A 23,064-nucleotide genomic window follows, 5' to 3' on the forward strand; every position below is an offset into this window, starting at 1 on the left:
AACTAAATGACAAACTGAATCTGATTCAGAAACATCCACAAAATTATGGAAATTGTCAGGCTTACCTTGTCGTCCTGGTCCGTCTCTGTGTCACACTACAAGAGAAATAAAGACAAATCAGATATTGGATGAGGTTCCAGGCATTTCAAACTACCACACACAATAAATATACTGTAAATTCAATCTTTTCTGTGACAGTATGATTGCCATAATGAAGCTATAATGCTATAATGAAGATCCCTTGACCACGAGATCTTGTTTGTTGTGCATCCCGCGTCTGAGATGCACAAAAAATGAGGAGGGATGCATAAAGCATGGTGAAACTGGATCCATAGAAGCTCAGCACTGCTTACCAACATATGTGTATGTTGCTGTAGTGCTTCAGCAAATCATTATGAAGTAAAACTACGAGTCCTGTCTTGGTACTAGCAAGGAGTCCATCAGAAGCAGAGGATGGCGAGTTATTGTTCCATATACACCATATATTTTTTCAATAAATTGTCATTGTTGCGGTAACACCGGGTGTACCGCTCCCGAAAACAGCGACACTGTTTCACTGTGGTGTCGTCCCACAAATTCCGGTCCATGATTTTTTTTTTTGACAAGACTCAGCCAATATGTGTGGATCGCAAGCAGGATGATAGCTAGAGGGGTTTGCACACTGTAAAAAGATCTTCCATACTATTTTTAATTGTGTGCTTATCTCATATTTCCCTCCAACCGTGATGGAGGGGGAGTAAGTTCTCGAGTTTTTCTTCCAAGAGCGGAGGAGGTGCCGCTCGGTGTGGACTCGAGGACAGGTTCACCGGCTATCACATGCAGGGAGCAGAGTAGCTACACAATCAATGGTTTAAGAGAAAGCCTGCTGGCTGGGAAAGTCTTTCGAAGCCTGGGCAATCCACAGTTGCCAGCAAAGTCACCACTCGGTGCCATAATGAAGAATATTTATTTATTTTTTACATACAGTACAAAAACAAAGGCGGCAAAAAAAAGTGATCAGAATCTGCAATGTAGTTTGTGTATCTCATTTGGAAGTTGTCACTGGGAGCACTTAAAGATCAAGTGTCATCCCTATAAACATTCTAAAATAGATATTGTAATGAAAAATACATATAACATTATTCACTTCAATGTCTATACGGAAAAATAAATATGAGCGGAGAGCGCGTTATCCACGGGCAAAGTTGCGGAAGTGTAATTCGACATCCATGTGGTCGCCATATTGGCTGCATCTACTCCCCGTGACGTCGCCAATGAAAACACGCTTTGCCACCCACTACGGGAGACGAACAAGCCCCTTCTGACATGGAAGATCTTTTCGAAGAAGAGAACGTCTCACAACCGAGTGAAGTGACCGGGGCAATGTTACCCTATCGTTTCGACCTATATTTAGATGATATGCGGCTCACGGCCAAACCACCTCCCCGTCCGATCCACTTCCACGGTGGAGATGAGTCACCGTGGCCCAGCGCCATGAAGAGCCATCCCGGCTGAAGCCATGTTGAAGCCGGCTCGGCTTTGACAACACGACTGGTGGCCGGCCCGGCCTTGTCGAAAAGGCCTGCGTAGGCCGTCCTTCAGCGGCTGCTGCACGGAAGCCGTCTGATGCGCACATCGACACATTTAGCACCCCTGTCATACGGATTACGCTCCCCCAACTATTGTTTTTTTTTTTTAGTAGCTGTATACACACCTACCTGTCATTTGGAATCCACAAAGCTTTTGTCCTTTGCACCTGTGCAATCCATTTGTCACAACGAACCGGACCTTTTGGAAAAGTATGAAGAGCAAATCCATCCACCCGAGTGTTCGAGGAATATCCAGCAATACAACGATCCGGCATTTTGGCTAACATAAATGAACAATGAGCTACTTTCCATCAGGTAAAACTAGTATAAACAGACGAGACCGCTTGAGTGCGCCACTGCCCTGTACGTCACTTCCTGCTTCTTCTTGAAAACAAATCCCTCGAGACGATTTTCATAGCGGGAGTTACAAAAAGCCATTTACATCAAAATCATGTTTAGTGGTGCAAAAACGTCTGGGTCCATACCGGCTGCCATTTTTTTTTTTTTTTTATGAATAACATACTAAAAATCATGCATTTCATGAAAGTGGACCTTTAAAAGTGTGTGAAACAAATAATTGAATGAGTGCTTTGTTAAAACACAATTTTCTGTTTTTATTTCCTTGCTCTTACTGTAAAATACAGCCCTACTTTTATTTGGTAAATGTCAGAACATTACACAGTTGTGCTTATCTGTTTGATTACCAGGGCAAAATTTGTAAGTGTACAATTCGTTGTTATGCTCTAATATCATTAAATCAGTGGCATAAAAAAAAAATCATTTATTATGAATGTTTTCGGGAAAATATATCATTCAACTTGCCAACAGAAGTGACGTCAACTGTTTTTAAATCCAATCTTGTTTTTTCTCATGCTTTTTAGACCATTTCCAGTTTTTAATGATATTTCTTGCATTGTACGCTGGTTGTAGTGTACTTTTAGTTTCCTCTTTTATTTTTTTCCCTATTTTATTTGTTTATATTTTCCCCATTTTAAATGTTTTATTTGTACATAAATGTTTTTAATCACGCAGAGCACAGCGCGTGACCTTGTGAATGAAATGCGCTTTACAGATAATTTGCTTTGCTTTGCGTTTTAAAAACTTTGCTGTTGTGGCAGGCGTAAACATGTATTGAGAGTGAATAAGAGCAATTGCTTGAACAAACATATTGTAGAAACAGTACAAAATGTGCAATATAACGCGACGATGAAGCAAGAACAATAATGGAGAGAAATATTACTGTATCTGTATTTATAAGTTGATAAAGTGATAAAGTCCAGGGACTCTGTTGCAGGGCTGGGACTCATTGTTGCCATTTAATCACGCTACTTACTCAGTTTCTAGTCGAAATGATCTTTGATATGTATCTGAAGATCAGTTGATGACATATATAATCCTCAGTTGCAGCTGGAACCTCATGAACGTCACGAACGTCAACAATTATTATTTCATGTGACTTTGCTTAATGCTGGGAATGAAGAGAGAGAAGAGCTAGGCAACCTTGTCAATGGCAACAAGAAAAAGGTGGTTAGATTTCATTTTTTTTTCCTCATCCAATTTCAATTTCAAGGTCTACTTAGTTCTTTATCAACTAATTAGTGTCATGCTGGGTGACTGGCAGCGTCAAAGTTGTGCATATGGCTGAGGTGCAGAGAAGCACTGAAGTCAGTAATGAAGAAGGCACTGGGGGGGAATATAAGCAGGGGCTAGCATTGCATATATGTGTGTGCGGGAGAGGGGAGGGCAAGGGAGAAACGGATGAAAAGATTGACAGCCTAGGGAGCAAGTGACGGAAAGTACTTCTGACTTGGCTCTGTCTCTTTTTTTGCTTGAATCTTTTTTTTTTTTTTTGCTGATCTGGACCCTTCGTACCTCAAAGGTAGCAGGCTGGCCATGTGGCTAGTATGTTTCTCAGGCAGCAAAAGGGGCTATGCGAGCACAGCAGGAGCATAGCATCCAATTTACAGGCCTGTCCCACACGGCCCCAGGGGCAGCCGGCGGCACGCTGCCATGATGGTCAGCTCCAGCAACTCATAAATTATGCAGAGGCAATAAATGCACTGGGCAAACAGTCCTCAGATGTTCCCTTGCTCTGTATTTGTCTCTCACTTCCTCTCTGCCCACTTTTCACAACATTCCAACATCCATCCTGAACACAGTGTGGAAGCCAACACCCTTCACCGCATAATGAATCAATGAAACAAGGGAGACAAGGTTCTAATTAGAAAGGACACATTTGGACAATTGGACATGACATATGCAGGGCTGGAAGACTGGAAAAAAAATTATGGGGTTGGTAACCACACAGCTTCTACTCTATTAGGGAGGAGCGTATTTGTGGGAATCTTGTGTCCATTCATCCAAAAGAACATTTTAAAGTTATGCCAAAGGGGTTTCATTGGTTGAGCTGAGGGCTCTGTGTGAGATAGTTGTTTTCACACCAGCCTGTATGAATCTTGTTCTGGCTTGGTCAACGAAAACAACATATTTAAAAAAAAGAATAAAAACAATTCAGGACACAATAAGGCCACCATACTGTACAGTCCTGGCTCTAGTTTGTGGTGGTTGGTTTTCCACACCAATGTATTAAGACAAGAAACTATGAAAACTACAGTCTGAGCTAGACAAAATGGATGAAAATGAGGGTCTCCTTCCTATATTTATTTATCATAGGCTGCTGGCGATGATCTGCAGATGTCTTTTATTTGAGAGGAAATTGAGTACTTGACATTGGAGAGTACACTAGGGTAGTATCTAGTGATCAGCAACAGCGTACGTGATTGTGTTTGTTTTTTTGTAGTTTCTTGAAGTGCATCCTCATATATTATAATGATACAAATGCTCTTTCAATGTGTGAGCAACGGATCTTACATTCATCCATTTTCCACACCACTTATCCTCACTGGGGACGAGGGCATGCTGGAGCCTAACCCAGCAGACTCTAGAAAAGAGGCGGGGCACACCCTGAACTGGTCTAGCCAATTGCAGGCCACATATAAACAAGCAAACTGGGACTGCATCAGGGTTCCGCGCTGAGCCCCTTCCTGTTTGTGGTACTAATGGATAGGCTGACAGACGAAGTTAGACTGGATTACCCTTGGACCATGATGTACGCAGATGATATTGTGATCTGCAGTGAAAGCAGGGAACAGGCGGAGGAACAGTTAGAAAAATGGAGGTACGCACTGGAAAGGAGAGGAATGAAGATTAGCCAAAGTAAAACAGAATATATATGCGTGAATGAGAGGGGCGGAGGAGGAAAAGTGAAGCTCCAGGTAAAAGAGACAGCGAAGGTGGACGACTTCAAATACTTGGAGTCAACAATATGTGGTGTGAAGTGAAGAAATGGGTCCAAGCGGGATGGAACAGTTGGCAGAAGGTGTCTGGTGTTCTACGTGACAGAAGAGTCTCTGCCCGGATGAAGGGCAAAGTTTATAAAACAGTGGTGAGGCCGGCCATAATGTACGGATTAGAGACGGTGGCACTGAAAAATCAACAGGAAGCAGCACTGGAGGTAGCAGAAATGAAGATGTTGAGGTTCTTGCTCGGAGTGAGCAGGTTAGATGGGATTAGAAACGAGCTCATTAGAGGCACAGCCAAAGTTGGATGTTTTGGAGACAAGGTGAGAGAGAGCAGACTGCGATGGTTTGGACATGTTCAGAAGCGAGAGAGTGAGTACGTTGGTAGAAGGGTGCTGAGGATGGAGCTGCCAGGCAAAAGTGTGAGAGGAAGACCAAAGAAAAGGTTGCTGGATGTTGTGAGGGAGGACATGAGGACAGTGGGTGTTAGCGAGGAGGATGCAAGAGATAGGCTTAGATGGAAAAAGATGACACGCTGTGGCGACCCCTAACGGGACAAGCTGAAAGAAAAAGAAGATATAAGCAAGCAAACATTCACACTCACATTCACACCAATGGAGAATTAAGAGTCTTCAACCAACAAGGAATGGGTTTGGGATGTGGGTGGAAACATGAGTAACGGAGAAAAGGCAAGCAGAGAGAGAACATGCAAACTCCACACAGTTGAGACATTTTTAACGTTGGCTCTTCAAAACCATGAGGCAGATACGCTCGTCACTTGGCCACCAGATTTTTACCCATTCAATATAAAGTCTGTGCACTTGGAAGGCCAATGACCAGCTTCACATAATCAAAGGTCTGAGCGGCAGCCGCATTGTTTACGAAAGAAAATGCAAGTACATGCAATGTTGGAACACAGAACCTTTTCTAAATACTCAGAATGGCTCATAAGTAAAGGTAAACTACTCAAGATAGTCCTAGGAGGTCATGGTCAGAGATGAGCTTCTGGCATCACGCAATGCAAGTAGGGTAAGCTTTCTTCTTGTTGTTTTTTGGTCTTTATTAGACTGACAGAAACATTAGAAAATCCTCGCTGGTGATAGCGTGAGCGAAGTAATCAGAAAAATGGTCAAAGCGGAAAATTGCCCAATGGAGCAAATCATCTTTTAAACGGCCAAGCGGGTTTCCTTGGATCGGTTTAATTGTGCTAAAAATCAACCAATGAATTAGAAAAGTCACTGATTAAAAGAAAAACAAATCCCCATGTTACAATGGTAGAATACTTTTCTTTAATGAATTTAGTTCTCCTCCTCTTTCCCGTCCTTAACGTTAATGAGCAATAAATCGGAATTTTAAAACATTGCCTTGATATATCAACGCTTTAGGTTACAAATGGGGTCATGGAACAAATTACATTTGTAACCCAAATTTCCACTGCTTTTTAATCCAAATGCAGTAAGTGCAAAGAGATAAAACTTTTTTTAAAAAAAATGTGCATCTCTCTACATCCAATTTAGTTTGTGAATAGTCATATCCGGTAAAGAAATCTCTCATGGCCTCCCACACAGAATTGACAAATGCATCTGGTGACAAACTCAAAGTATAAACTGCCTCGACAACTTCAATATATTGAGGCTTGTCAGAATGTGACACCAAACTGAGTACTCATTAGCAACTCCTCTGACAGTACACACAGCACAATCGGGAACACGGGCATGCGACAGGTTCAAACAAGCAACATTATTTGAGTTTTATCTATCATGTTGGGAGCAACTTTTCCTTTTTCGGATCCCCTTTATCTTTTCCCTCATTTTCCCCTCGCTTACTCGCGCCGACGAGTGCTTTGATTGCCAAGAGAGAAGCCGGCTGGAACATCCTAATGGAACTCATCGTATTATCCGATGCAAAAGTGCCATAGCTCATTACTTTAAGATAAAAGGATATCATTCTAGACGGCAAGCAGAATTGACTTTCTGCGCTGCGACTTGATGATGATTTAATCAACTTCTCTCTTTCACTTCTCATCCCGACGCCTGTCGCATTCGCAGGTACTGCTAAATGAAGCACTCACACTGCTAGTAGGGGGTGGGGTTGGGGGGGGGGGATGAATTGCTATCATTACATTCTTTTTCCCGGGAATAGAGGTATGTAAATTTCCCAGAGCAACAAAAAGGGTAATAAAATGGAAAACTTAATAAAATTGAAATACCTTTTTATAGTAATAATAAAAAAAACCTTCAAATCAGGCTTGACATGCAAGCCTAGATGGTGTAATCATTCTTACAGAGTAGAAGCTTTCACAGGAAAATGGTGTAAAAGTAATGATGACTATAAAAAGATTAAAAAAAAAAAAAGAAACCCACCCAAGCATACAAACAAGCCTGAGCTGTCACAAATGATCATGGCAAAAATGATAAATATCTTCCTGCAGGGGAGACAAATGCCTACACGTGTGCGATGCTTTTGATCTTTTTTACTTCTACACATCAGAGGGGGGATTTTGAGATTTCCAGAGTGTGCTTGAAAATGTCAAAAATGCTTGGATGCTTGCATTTTATTAGGCAGGTGATCTCCAAAATTCCATTGGCGTAATTTATGGTCATGGTCACGTATATGGATGCGTGATTCTCATTCTAAAAAAAAAATTGAATTAATGAATTTTTTTGCATCTTGGTGTGAACAAGGATAAGTCAGATTTTTGAAAACGTTTTTAAAAAGTAGTGATTGTCATGTAAATATATATTACAGTCTTGTGGCTTGGCTATTATATTAAAAAAAGTTAAAAGGAAAAGCTAACTTTATCTAACCACAATAAGTATGTTTTTACTTCAGCAGGTGATCTCCAAAATTCATTTACTGCCACATTTATGGTTAATGGGGGCTCATGAATACATTTGTAAAGCTACAGTTGAATGTAAAATAATGTCACACATCTAAAAGAAAAACATTGGGAGGTCACGTCTCCTGAACAGAGATACCGCATTCCCGAGGTTTTAGATTTCTGACAAAATGAACATTGAACAACAGTGGTGCCATTGAGATCACTCTGACAGGCGGAGGGTACGTAAACGCTCCTAACTTGAAGCGACAGTCATGTAGAATTAGGAAACCATGATTCCAGGGAAGGAGCAGCTGACTAAAGAAAGTGATCTCCATCCAGAGTCACTGTTAACAGAGGGCATTTTTATACTGTATAACAAGAACCTCGTGTTTAGTTTAAGTAACTCAAGAATGTCAAACATTAACTTCAGCTCAAAGAGTTGTTGATGTTGGCTTGTATCCGGACCACTAGTGATTGCCCCGTTGCTCTCATTGGGGTCTTACTTTTGGCTGCACGGTCCTATAAAGTTCTCTGTCTGAGCATAAGGCCATTGTTTACATTGGTCTAACGTCGAGTGAATTATTCTTGCCCTAAGCCCTCCCTGTACTTCTTGAAAAGCAGGGGAACATTAGAAGTCATGGACCAAGCACTAAATGTTGCAGCGAGTCTGCTGATCGAGTTGACTACTGAAATTAACGTCTGAACTGTGGACTTAGCCACATCACGCATATAAAAGAGGCATGCAAGACCTCTGAGAAATCATCTGGTCTGTAATGACTAACATATGATGTTTTCAAGACAAATGTCTTCAAAGTAATGAAAAAGTGAACAGAGTCGAAAGTGTGCGAGTAACAGTCTATTTTTAAATTCTCATCAGCCCCTGGAGTTACACGTTTTCTTAAAAAGCAGCTTCGTGAGCCTGCGTGTGCAATGGCTGCACACTGTTGTCCCCACAAGTGGTCTCAGCTTCGGTCAAAGCTGTTTTCTATCCGTGGCCATATAAATAATTATAGTTGATCGTGGTTTCATTAAAGAGTCCCTTTGCTCACCGGATGGGGTCTGTTTATCAGCCCGAGCCAGGCTGTCCTGTAGAATGGCCAAAGGGGTTAAAAAGTTGGAGGAAGCCAAAATGGTTGAATGCCTGGAAGCTGGAGTAACAGCATGGGGGATGGCTGCCATTGGCACGGTCAGCTCTGACAGTGCCAATTGCACGAGGTGTTGTCAAGGGCTCCTCACTCCGTCCTTCTAACAGCTCCTTCCAGATATAGCCGCGCATCCTGATGGTTTTCGGATACAAACAGTCACGGGGCAAAATGGTTTTCTCCCCCTCCTGCTGCATTCTGCTCCATCTGCTGCTGGGGCCTGGTTGCCGTCGACCGCCTGCCTGTCACAGCGTGTGTGGAAATTAGCTGGGGAGGAGGTGCTCGCTTGTGCTAATTACATTTTAATCATTGGAAATGTGTTGGCAAATCAAGCCTTGATTGCCATCTTGGAGCCCAAAGCGCCTCTCTGCCATAACTGCGTGATGTGGCAGCATGCCTGTCCTACTGCTGGGCATGGGCAATGGCACACGATTCATGGGGAGAGGCGAAGCGAAATGGACAAATGGGCAGTTTTGTTTTTTCGACAATGCAAAATATTACACACAGACAAGCATAGCAATTGTTGCCGTCAAGCACATCCAACTCAGTTCTGCATTACTCTACATTTACTCATCATCAAGGCACCTTCAGCCAATGTTGGTCAGGTCATTTCAAGAAGGACAATGCAAAGTTTTAATGGTTCTTTCATATTTCTGTTAGTCATCAGCTAGCCAGGTTCACTTTGCTTCCCTCCAAATAAACATTTAATATTTTGCTAGGGAGGCAGTACACGGGATACACTGTATATGAACAGTATACAGTACTTGTAACCAGTAACTAACGTTATCAGCTGATGGGTGCTGGAATTCGACACCCTATTTCGGCAATATCTCTCATTGTAAAGTATCCCATTGTGCATGTCTCAATTTAAAAGAGTTAAAGACAAACGTCTCGCAACCTTTAACCGGAAGTGACATCTTGACATGAGACAACACCAATAAACAAATAAATTGTATTCATTATTAATCGTATACAATTTATTTTTCTCATAAATATAGAAAAACATAGTTTGTTCAAAGTCACAGGTTAGCTAATGCTTACTGTGAGTTATTTTCATTATACAAGGCCATGATCTTTAAGTTTAAGCAAAATTCACGTCAGAATTTTGCTTTCAAATATGGCGAGACAGGCCCAATTTCAGAACCCTGAAGACACTGTAGGACATCTCTCGCAAGAACTAAGTCACAATGAAGCTATAGATATATTGTATTCAACATGAATTAATTCTCACTCGAACAAACCTTTTTGTGGTAGTTGCCTTATTTTTTGTTTTGGAAATTAGGCCAGCAGATGAAAATTGCATTCAACAAATTACACGAAAGGGATTTTTGTAAATACATGTAAAAGTTCAGCTGGTTGAGCAAAAAAACATGACATTCCTGACTGGGTCAGATCTTTAAAATAAGTTTGGCTTCACACTGATGACCTTGAACATACAATTTCCACAGCATCTGCTTAATGATGAACTGTCTTATAAAAGTATTGGATGAAAAATAGCTGGAAACAAATCAAAAGGAAAACGAAAACAGCTTGCGTGTTGACGAAGTCACATAAGGAAAAAAAGCGATCTTTCACCAGCCAAAAATGTTTCGTCAGGGAGGACCAGATGTTTGTCTGGACTAATATAATCAGGTCTGATCCAGATGTGCAGCACCAGCCAAAAGCAGCAGGCTAACAGCTGAATGCAATTTCCTTTCAGATGTAAAGCTTTATCCACAAGATTTTCTATTTGACTGCAAATTCATAATTCCAGTCACCGGGTGAATTTCAGCCTAGGGAGGGATGATGTGGGAGAAGGGCAGAAAAATGAAGCCTTCCATAAAATAATCTCAACTTTATAGCCTGTGACCTCTGCTTTCAATACCCTGGAGTGCATTCCTAATATATTATATTCTGCTTTCAACTCACTGAGAGACCATCTTTCAAATCTGGGTTTTATAAATTCCATACTGCTATATCAATATATATAGTGAATAGAAGGTCTACACAAGCTAAAATGCCAGATTTGTGTGATATAAAAAATGAGACCTAGCCCAAATGTCACCTCAAACATGTACCATGCATTTCAAAGGGGGAAAGTGAAAATAACTGCGATAATGTGGTTGCTTCAGTGACACCCCCTCCCCCCCCATCTAATAATTGGGAGTGGAGCTGTATTCAGAATTAACCACATATTTAACACATTTAAACTCCTTTTGGAATTACGGCCAAATAGTTCAACTTTGGTTCCACGACCTCATCACACATTTTGGCATATGCGTGTGAATATTTCAAACGTCTGTGTTTTTGCAAAATGCAGCTGGGTGAAGATGTTTATCTTTGGAAGCTAAATCTTCCATCTTGCCACCTTACCCCAAAGTTCAGACATACGGTATCTCTCCTCTCGAAAATGTCCACTTTTTTGTCAATTGAGTTGTACAGGTTATAGGTCGCATTAACGATGGAAAACATTTTGAAATGATTTATCTTTGTCGATTATATTCACATTAAACAAACAAAAAAAAAAAAAGGTATTTGAACAGGGCGGTACGATGGATCAGCTGGTAAAGCGTTGGCCTCACAGTTCTGAGGTTCCTGGTTCAATCCTGGACCCGCCTGTGTGGAGTTTGCATGTTCTCCCTGTGCCTCCGTGGGTTTCCTCCGGGCACTCTGGTTTCCTCCCACATTTCAAAAACTTGCAACATTAGTGACTGTGAGTGTGACTGTTTGTCTCAATGTGCCCTGCGATCGGCTGGCAACCAGTTCAGGGTGTACCCCGCCTCCTGCCTCTTGACAGCTGGGATAGGCTCCAGCACTCCCCGTGACTCGGATGAGGATAAGCGGTGAAGAAAATGGATGGATGGTATTTGAATGGGTTGTGTAGACTTTTCAATGCATGCTGTTTACAATGAATCGTGCCAACATTTTAAAATAAAAAAGATAGAGGAGTGGAGCTCATATTTCCATAAATTAAAGGAGCCACATAACTTGGCTGAGTGATTTGAGTAAAAGTAAGCTGCGGCGTGGAAACTATGGAAAGTGATGCCTGCCAGAAGGAGAAGTTGCCACAGGGTGAACCTTTGTGGATCAATCCCATCCACCCACCCAGCCGGCATACACTTAAGCCTGACAAGGTTCAGGATAAGAAGGTGGGACCATCGAGGTTAAGCGCTCGAATAATAACCAATTTGTTCCACAAGGGCTGCCACAGCTTCCCTTCCAACTATAGTACATCTCAGGCTGACTTTTCCAGCTACGGGCGAGGGTACAGAGTGCTCTGTGAGGGTACCAGGTTACTGGTAAACTGATACAAATATATACATTCCGAAATGAAATTGTGGATGCTTGCACAGCCACAAAACCTTGCCTCCCCAGATACTGTTTTCACAAATTTTGGCAATAAGCAAATGGTCGACTAAAAATTTTTTTTGACACATCAAACTGCGACGTGACATTTCCCAAGTTGTAATAGCTCCCTAAGTTTGGTTTGTACATGTTTCTGACACACTATAATTGAAGCGTTAATCTCAATTTTTGCACTCAAGTCACAGGTTCACGCACCAAATTTGTGTAATTCTCTGAAAGAAACTATTCAAACCTATCCACAGTATCCATCCATCAATATAAATTGTTGGATTATGAAGGTAATGACTAAAGCTCATCATTTGATACGAACCTTGCAGTGGTGCAGTGTTTTTGTTTTGTGACGTAGTTAAATGAAATCAAACTTTCACCCAAAGTTAGCTGGGAAAGGCTCCAACACTTCCGTGATGCTTGTGAGGATAAGCGGCATGGACAATGGATGTGGAAAATTCCTTCATAGATTAAATATTTTTCTCCGATTTTTCCCTGTAAGCCATTTTCTTACACATTTTTTTTTCTGAAAAACACTGAAGGCAAAAAACAAAATCAGAATATGGCAGCCACGCCAACTTGTAGAAGTTCCCTGGACTGTGCGGCATGAACGGAAAGTGAAACCCACTAAGGAAATGACTCAGCAATACCCACCTATATTAAATGTATAATATTATGAGAAAATGGATGGAAGTGTTGTGAGATGCTTCTTTATACATATGATTTTGTAATATGGATACAGGTGTGTTATATTAACATTATGTAATAATGTGAAGGGTAATAATGTGAGAGGCCCCATAGCTCAGTGGGTTAGAGCATTGTTTTGGTAAACCAGGGGTCGTGGGTTCGTATCTCACTGGGGCCTCTACTCCTCAAGAGGGGTTGCGTCAGGAAGGGCATCTGGCATAAAAACTGTGCCAAACAAATATGAGCGTTCATCTGAGATGTTACACTGTGGCGACCCCTAACGGGGGACTAAGCTGAAAGAAACGTATGTTAAGGTAATTATGTAACAGTCAGTTACTTTGCTCTGTGGCTGTCACAAGCAAGCGGCATGGGGTATGACCCAAATGCAGGACTCTGAGGCAGTGACATGATTTTCAAGGGAGTTTTAATTCCAGGCAGAGGTCATACACAGGTGAGCAGTCAAACAAGGACAAAGGCACAAAAACACTTGGCAAAAGGAAAGGTTCAAAAATATCCAGAAAAGTTAACTACTATGCCATTGGCTGTGAACTTCTTGACGTTGCACACAGACAAAGGAATATTCAGATTTCAGGAGATGGACTGACAGACTTGAGATTCTCCATTCCATTGGCTTTCACTCCTCTCAAAATTCTTGGCTCTTCTATCTATCTATCTATCTATCTATCTATCTATCTATCTATCTATCTATCTATCTATCTATCTATCTATCTATCTAGCTAAACTATTAAAAACATGGGCCACTGCTAAAGATTCTCTGTCTGAGTGTACCTGTTTTTCTTAGCCACAATTACAGATACATCTTTACTATTGTTTATCATAACAACTGAACGATAGACTTCATTATGAAGGATTCTGTAATCTAATCTTTATGCCTTACTTAACGATAAAATGTAAAGCTGCTGTCAAGGAGTAGCAGCTTCTTCTACCCCCACCCCCACACTGATTCTTGGCTGATGAAGGAGAGGGGAATGGGGGTGCATCAGGATTAGGTTCTGTGCCTCTAATCACTTAACTCCTCACACCTGATGGCACACTATTAACTTTGAATATCTCCTGTGACCCTGCGGGTCGTTGCCCATCGCATCAAGTTTTTATTAGAGAATTTTCCTCATCATTAGCCATGGCCTGGAAACGAGCCATTAATATTCATACTGGCAAAGCAAAATGAGGTCCCACTGATTTTCCATCATACAAGCTATCTGCACAGCTGCTGCCGTTAACAATCACCCCTGTGCTGCACATTTGCCACATATCATTATGAGGCTCTATAAAGCCTTTTTTTTTTTTTTTTTCAAGATACACCATGATGCGAATGGGTGCAAGTTGGTGGAGGAGGAAAGAAAAAGGCTGTGAGGCTGGCAGACAGCTGACACCCATCAGAGAGTAACAGCCCCAGCTTTGCCAACAAACTGCCTGGAAGTCTCATGCAGAAAGACTGGCGCTGTCAATGCTAACAACCCCTGCAGGCTCTGCCAGAGACAGCTGAGGTATGGAGAAGGCCTGGCTGCCCCCACATTAGGACACATGCTGTTTGTCAGTCAGTGAGACACGCTCATGGATTTGCAAACATTCATAATCTCAAACGAGATAATGACATATCTGAAAACACACCACCTCATTAGGTATACCTGCACAATTCGGCAAAAACTAATTCCATTTAAGGACCACGTCGGAACTCACCCAGAAGAATTTGTAAATGAAATATCCTTTGTGGTTTTATCAAACACAATTGATTCACAATTTGTTATGATTCAAGGATGACAAATTGATGTAATGTTAAGTTCTGGCACTTCACTAGCCAGCCCATTCAAATTGAGGTACGATGCATAAAATGATAATTCATGAAAGGGAATTGATATAATGATATTTAAAATAGGGGACAGATGACTCTCAGGGTTATGCATTCCACTATGCGAGCATTCTGGTAATTCCTCTACAAAGTCTTAAATCATTAAATGTTTACACACAAAGTAGAGTAGTTAGGTGAAATGCTCGACTTACATTAGTTGTTGTTTCCGTTGTATTTTTAAGAAGAACAGTTCTTCTGCTAGAAAAAAAATGCAGTGTCTAAACAAGTATAAAAATGTGTCAGACAAGTGCACTTAGTCTATTGAGTTAAGAAAAAAAGTGATTATTTTTTTAATTGCTCAAATTTAAAGACAATTTCTAATTGTTCCCTCCTTCACTTGTCCATATATTGCATTCTAACTTTATCATTATATCGCACTATTACTCCATGCTTGAAAAATAATGAAACAACCTTTAATAGCGAGTTATTCTGCTTAGGCAGCACTCTGTGCTGTCGGTTCAAAGGTTAGGTTAGGAAATGGAATCTCAGTTTCTGGCTTCCTGTGTGGCGTTTACAGATTTTCCCTGTGCTTGTGTGGGTTTTCCAGGTACTGGGGGTGACACACACTGCCACGTCATAAACATTTGGTAATGTTAGTTTTCTATCAACAAATAATTGACAAATGCATCTCTTCAACCAAAGTATGAAAGAGCCTGTTTTCACATCCATACTGCAAAACACAAAATACTAGCATGGACGCTCTCACTCACTCTCACAGTTTCAACATTGTGTTATAAACAGGTGTGGTATAGTAAGGTAAATTAAAGAAATATCTTCGCTTTAGAAGAGTTATTTATGTGACGGGCCTAACTAGATCATCCAGTGCGTCCAGCCACCATAGAATGCATAATTTCAAACCGAACCCATAAGCCCACCAAAAGAGCACATCAAAATGGCTGCCATACACCTGAGCTCAAATGTGGCCAACCAGTACAAAATGTATATCAAAAACTGCAAAACTAAACATGAAAGGACTGAGATGCGGATGAATACATGGGCTTTTGCGCCACGACAGACTGCCTCCAAGTTTTGTTCCACCTTATCACAGACTGTCAGGTTTAATCGCATTCACCGTGTTTTACTATAGCCACCTGGAAATCTCATCTGTACTGTGGCTGCCGTAGCAAATATTTTTACAATTCAATAATATAGACAGGCATCCACAACAATTACTTCCACGCTTGTCCATTCAATCCCTGCGTGCTGTCTCACATCCATCACGTTTTGTCCTGAAATGGCGAACATAGTGTAAATGCAGCATTATGTTAATTGCTGACTCTAACTCTGAATTGGCCATACATATGAATGACAGTATGACGGGTTGTTTGTTTATATGTCCCCTATAATTGGGTGGTGACCTGTCCACAGTGTGCCCAGTCACCTGGGATTGACTCCAGCTCATTTGAGACTATTGAAGGCTACTATAAAACCTAGGTGACAGATGGATAGATGAATTTACCCTGCGATTCCCACCCCTAAAGAGAATACCTTGACTCTCATGAAGGAGACTCCCATTGTATGCAGACTCTAACTCAGGGTTGCAATATTCCAAACCACGTTGGCCTGTCAGGGCAGGAGGTTACATCACATCACAAATATTGTTCCAGGTCTGATACAGTAATTCAAAGCGGAATCAACCCTGGCATCTCTATCGCGCCTTTCATTTCATCTCAAGTGAAACCAGATGGCCCAGCTGTAGGTTAGAGTGCCCTCTCTCATGATTATTGTTTAGGTAATAATTGCAAGTGAAACATTGACATAATATTCCATCTTTGGATGTAAAAAAAAAAAAAAAAAAAAAAAACATGCCAGGAAACATCGTAATTCCATGAGGAATTGTGAAAGTAAAGTTGTTGTGACAACTTATGTATATTACGTATGGTCTTTAAATTACCTCTTAATACCAGCCAATTATCACTTATTTCAAATTTAAAAATGGTGTCATGATTTTGGAAACAGCATGTACTGTATTGTCAAAAATGTCTTCCAAAGTGAGGACATAAGGTGAGACCAGAAAAAAACAAAAAAAACATATGGAGCAGCTTCAGCACCGTCTTCTGGATAATTAGAGCTGCTGTGGGGGAGAAAAAAAAAAAACACTTCGTTATTCTCCCTCCCCTTGCGAGCTGTCACGGTGTACATCTGAGTCGCCTCATTATACAGAAACTATTCAAATAGAAGCATACACTACAAGCTCCTGTCACTGTCTAGAACAGATGCAAACAAGCAAATATGAATAAACATTAGTTGTTGTTGAGGGCTGGTCTTTGAGCTGCAGGCTTACAAAGATTCGCTTTGTACAGAGTAAAAATATTTATTTTGAAAGACAGATGCAAGGCAAAATGAAATTAAAAGGAACCCATGCTAAGTGCTAAAACAAATTACTCGCAGCGGAGTAAATTATATTTGCTCCACCATCAGTGAGATGAAACGAGTGTAGTTTGACTCCAGTGCTAATGATTTCCTGCACTCACCTCCTGTCTTATCCCATGGGTGTTAATAAACACTCTGCTTTTTGTTTGTATGTTTGTTTGTTTGGGCTATTTTTACATCTTCCAAGCTCTAGGTTCATCCAGCTTCCTCACTCACTCCTTCAGTTTACCCATGTTGCTGGTGCTGGCAGAATGAGCAGCATATCATGTAAACCGGGTACTGAAACGATCTGAAAAACAGGCTGAATTCAAGAATGATGTAGCTAGTGGGAGAGTGCCTGGCCAAATGTGGTGTGACTGACGTTGCCTTTCATTTGAGATTAATTAACAACGTGTGATAACAGGCTGAAGTCCATTAACCAAGCACCTGACACCACCACCTCCCACAATGCATCTCACATCACAGTAAAGTGTCGCAAAGTGTCCGGCTCCCCCAAGCTGTTATCTAGCTACCAGGCAAAGATAAAAACTGACAGAAGTATGGTAAAAGCACTGGAGGCAATAGATTCGAGAATTAAAATAGTAAAAAAAAAAAAAATCCAACTGACACAAGACTATTTGAAACAGATGTTAACAATCACTGGCTAGCTGCTGTGCATTTAATTAGCTACCAATCCAAAGTGTAGTCCAACTCGCACCGAAAGAGTAATTTGCGCTAGATACCAACCACTGATGTGACCCTTAACATGCTATAGAAGTATGTCTTAGGACATAAGCCCACATCGGTTCGTGCCTATCTGGGTGGTGAGCCTGCTCCTAATTAGAACCGCGGATGCTCCTCTCACTGTCTCCTTTCCTGACTTCGGCTACCTAGCGACGAAAAGGACCAATCTGTGAGCAGTCAGCAGGCGGTAAGGCGACTTAGTAAGCACAGAGTGTCTCCAGCCTGTTCTTATGTCGCTGAAACTTGGAATAAACTGCGAAATGAAATTTAGCTTTCCCATGTGTTTAACCCTCCTTTTTTTTGGCCTTGCACAATACCATATACATCCAGAAATGGCGGCTCTATGGACATAAAAAGTAATCAAACGATATGAAACTACGGACATCTGATAGTCCTGTGTTCTTGGTAGTCTTAAGAAGATGCTGGGACACAGAAAGAATGAAACAATCCTTGATTTACATTCCATACCCTGTTTTTTTTTTTTTTTTTTTCCCCCGGTAGGAAAACAGGGGGAACTCAAATTAATAGTTTATATAAGGAAGTTCCTATAAAGATTCCTACAGTGGCGAACGCCCTAAAGATGTAGCCTGCTCGAAACACCCCAGTTTACCCTCACCCGGTCTCCTCTCCTGTCATGACTTTATGTTTATGTGTAAAATAATGGGGACTCCAATGGCGACAAGTGTTTGAGATTAGTATCATGAGCTAGACTCAACATTAGCCGTGAGCTTGGAAAAATGATGCCAATAAAAGCATGAACCTGAATGAAAGAAATGGTTAAAATTACTCAGGCCACTTACTGATATCCAGTATGTTGATTTGTTTGCAAGTGAACGATCACGAGTCGAATTCAGTGAAGTCCCTGACCCACCCACATGCTGGCTGCGTCATTGGTTATTCGCAGAAAATTCACAGGTGGGTGACAGAACGCAACAGTTCTGCTCTGGGGTGGCATGCTTGTGGCTGACTGAGCTCAACTAAACTGAGGAAAGAACAAATCAGTTCATGATGTGATTCCATTCAGTATGCTCACTCAAAAGACATTTTCGGGTGAACAACAACATAACTGGCATCATTTATTCAATCTTGTGCTTTCTGAATGCATTTCCGGTAAATATCACAATAGAAACGAACACAGACAGAGTTTTTAAAACTCTTATTTTTGCACATCAAAAAGTTCTGGATAAAAAGGCATACATACTGTATCCGCCATTCCAAAAAAATCCTCAATCATTTAGTAATGCACTGCGAAGATAAAAGGAAGACTAAAATTTGGAATGTTATCAGAGTAAATAATCAAATCCAGCTGGTGAACCCAGATTTTAGAAAAAGTGGTGTCTCGTCAGAGAATAAGCGTCAGTTGTCATAAGAGGCACCAGTGTTTTTCTGGGCCACTGGTTACTGCTACCCTTGTGTGTTGTTATAAAGTCTCTGAATAAGCAATTGTGTTCCAATAAAAACTGACCTACCCTTAGCTCCACTCGAGAGCTTTCAAGCAAACTCAGCACACAATATCCCACATGGTTTATTACAAGCATTCTCTGGGTTTTCTTACAGAAAAAAAGACACTGGAGAGGAAGAAAAAAAGAGGAAAAAAGAATCTGCGGAGTGTTTTGTCAGACATAATTACTTTCCAATTATATGGCCAAAATATGGTATTATGGGGCACTTTGTTGTCCAGGCAGTCTGGCTTTGATCAAGCTGTGGTGGAATGTGGATCACATTTGTGGGACCTAGTTTATGCATGTTTCCTGTCATGAAAACGATAACATTGAGGTCAGCAGAGTAAGGACCCCCCCTCCTCTCTGGGAGGAATCGTGGTTGAGCACCACCTCTAGAGTATTTCTGTTCTCGATGGTCACAGGAAATGGCAGGATAGATGAGAGGTAAGGGAACAGAGGCTACTCAATGCAAGAAAAGGACACCTCTCCCAAACAGGATTTTGTGTCAACAAATTGACAAATTATTTTCCGCTTTAAAGAAACCATTATTGTTGTGTAATGGGCCTCGCCTTCAGTTTTCTATCTGCATTTTGGGGTAGGATAAGAGTTGTGAACAACATAGTGGAGGAAATATTTGAACATGGATGGAAGCTGGAACACATTCAGCCACATGCTTCAGAGCTGATCTGCAATGACCATAAACATAATGCAAAAAAAAATAAAAATATATATTTTAAACAAAACAATCCAGCTGCCTGATCTAAACCCAGCTGAGCATCCTGTTCACTGAAGACAGTTGTAGGCAGTGAGAACCACACATAAGCAACAACTGAAAGGAGTCGGATTTTTACATTTTGTTTCAAATCCATTGTGGTAGTGGTCAAAGACAAAACCACAAGAACTTTACAATGGTCCAAACACTTGGAACTCGTTATAAAACCGGAGGTTGTGCACAGTACATAACTGATATAAGCGGTAATGCGAATTGTAGTCCAAAACAATATTTGAAAACCGAACTACCGAAAATATCCATTCCATTATCTAAGACACTTATCCTCACAAAGGTCACAAGAGGGCCAGAGCCTATCCCAGCTAGCTTCGGGCAACAGGGAGTCTACACCCTGAACTGGTTGCCAGTCAGTCACAGGGCAGATCTACTGAAAAGAGCCTAGACACAATTTCTGATGTCCTTAACTCAATACTTTTGGAGCACTTATAAATTGGTAATTGTTTTCATCTATGTTCAATACTTTTTTCCCTCTAAACATAATATTATAAACATTGAGGAGCAGATGCATTAGGCTAGTTATTTTGTAAGGTAGCCCTTTTGGGAATGGGAGAACTTAATTCAAACTGAGCTTCTAATTAATGGCTTTGGCAGAACATGCATGGTCAAAACTTATTCTTGGCAGGATCAGGGGAAACTTTCATTTCAAATGTATGCAAAATACCTTTCATAAAATATAAGGAAAGAGCAGCCAGGTGAATACAACATACACAGTGAACTTTTAGAGAAGGAGCTAAGTTGCTTTTTTTACACTGCAAAAACATGAATACATTATTGATGTATGAGTGGAGTTTTCACACAAAACTATTCTAAATTCCCCTCAAAATAATGTCTCTTGTATGGGCATTATTCTGAAATAACCCACTTATCAAAGGTGCCCCTTTTGGCCAAAAGCAAACATTTCTCTACAACATCTCTGAGCTGAGCTAAACAGCTCTCGCCAGACTCCGGCTGGTCATCTGCTGTAGACCAATGAGAGCTCCTCCTGGGGGATATCAGTCGCATCCCAGGCCAGGCATGGCATGTGCTCTCTCCAAGATCCCCCATCCCACTTCTCTCAGGCCCTGCTTCATGCTGGCCTGTGCTGTGGACACCACCATCTGTGCATCCCATTGGTAAATTGGCAAAGGAAGCTGCTGGAACAGTCCTGCCCTGATTTGGGCTCTTGGCATGAGGTCTGGAGAAGAACGAGGGTGGCTATGGTGCGGTGAGGGATGCTCCCTGGTGTTTCTGAGAGCCACTCCATAACACTTTCCTCATGAGCACTCCTCCGGAGGGCTGCTGGAACGTCTCAGAGCCATCTGGGGAGAAGTGGAGTGTGGCAGAGAGCAGCTGGACGCTTACAGCTGCTATTTAAGCCTTGGCAGCAAACCGCCATATCAGTCAGTCAGCAGGAAATGCAAGGGAGCAGAGTAGAGAAGAACTGACCAGCAAGCTCACAAAAGATAGCTGCAGCTCTACAGTTTTGACTGAAGGCTAATTCAAGTTCTTGTCGTGACTTAAAAAAGTAGACCTAACAGACTTCAAACCTGAATAAAGACGGAAAAACAGAGCAATACAGCAGGAAGAAAAAGACAGATTCGATACAGGGTAGGTCGAGGTCGATTCAGAAATTTAAAAAAAAAATACCAGAATGGCACTGTGAGACTGTTATCCAGGGCCAAACTGTCATCATCTACTTTTTGGTTGGGTTGATTTAGTTTCATGTTTTCCTGTGCTCATTTTGTTAGTGCGTCCACCAGTTTGCGTTTACCCTTTACCTTGTGTTAACCAATCAGCCCTTTATATATATATATATATATAAGTTATATAAATTTATGTAACATACAATTTCAAAATAAAATGCAACCATCAACGATATTGCATGGGTCCTCCATTTACAACAGAGTTGACGGGTGACGATGTCTTCCCTGTTCGTTCACGGTTTGTCAAGATGCCATTAAATCACACAGTAAAACATTAAAAAGTAGCATTGATAACTCTTTTGTGTACTGCTACAATCAAAACAAAAGAACAAACATGTATTGTTTGTATTGCACAAAAGGAACGATGTTCAAAACCTTGAAAAGTGTTTGAGAGACCTGCAGGGGGAAAAAAAAAAGGTAAATTCACGTGAAGAATCTGCACCCTTGAGCAACAACAAAATAACTTCCCACATTCTCACAAAATGTCGATTGGCCACAAGAGATTGCATGAGAGGTTTTCCTACAAAGCTGTACAAGTCTTGATTCTTACGCAACTCCCAGGAACTCAACCACCCCCCGTGTGAAGGTATGCGCAACGGCTGCTTGTCAAGAGAACATTAATTAAAGTGTTAAAGGTAGAAGAAGTATTGACTTCCCCTCTTCAGTGACCAACCAACTACGAGAAGCTAGCAAACCTAACTGCCCCCTGAGGTTAAGTCTTCTGCTGGTTCGGGCCCGGGAGCTAAATGGAAAAAAAGCCCTACTAAGACCAATTAAGGCCTTCACAAGCAGACTGAAAGGAAGACAAATGGAGGGAGAAGGCCCGATTACATGAAACCGTTGTACAGATGTAAAGCAATTAGGGTAGTCTCAGGGGCCAGACAGTGCAGTACCTGTGAGTCATAGATCCTACGACCAGTCAAAAGTCAAAACAATTCCTCTCTTCTGTTTAGGACCCAAGTGAGTCAGTGTATTAGTGTCATATATCAGCTGATAGGGCTGGTATTGGTTTCTCTTGCGCATGCAAGTGATGGTTGTCTGCCAAAGAGAACCACTCCACCCTCCATTATCCCTCTTTGGAGGAATAAAGGACTATTATCCATTCAAGCAGGGCCTTTTTGATAAAACAACGACAGAGGAAATATCAACGTACTCATATGTCTCCTTCCACGACTTAAGTTCGCCAAAGAGGTCATTCTGATAAAAGCTGTGTAATTATTCCTCCAGTACACTGTACGCTTATTACCAACCAGTACACCTATTACATCCACCTTAAAAATACATGGAAACAAAAATATTGTTGGGGACTTGGTCTTAACACTTAATATTTTTCA

The 23,064-nt window shown here is 41.3% G+C and overlaps 1 protein-coding gene across 15 annotated transcripts in view; it reads right to left on the reverse strand.

Annotated features, from left to right (window-relative positions):
- auts2a (activator of transcription and developmental regulator AUTS2 a) overlaps positions 1-23,064 on the reverse strand; it is a 345,092-nt gene that overhangs the window by 117,365 nt on the left and 204,663 nt on the right. For all 15 annotated transcript variants that reach the window (XM_061802699.1, XM_061802697.1, XM_061802694.1 and 12 more), the window contains one exon: positions 66-95. In XM_061802699.1, the coding sequence (XP_061658683.1) occupies positions 66-95 (30 nt within the window). The remainder of the gene's footprint in view (positions 1-65; positions 96-23,064) is intronic.

The sequence above is a fragment of the Syngnathoides biaculeatus genome, chromosome 18 (genome assembly GCF_019802595.1).
Source record: "Syngnathoides biaculeatus isolate LvHL_M chromosome 18, ASM1980259v1, whole genome shotgun sequence".
NCBI lineage: Eukaryota > Metazoa > Chordata > Actinopteri > Syngnathiformes > Syngnathidae > Syngnathoides > Syngnathoides biaculeatus.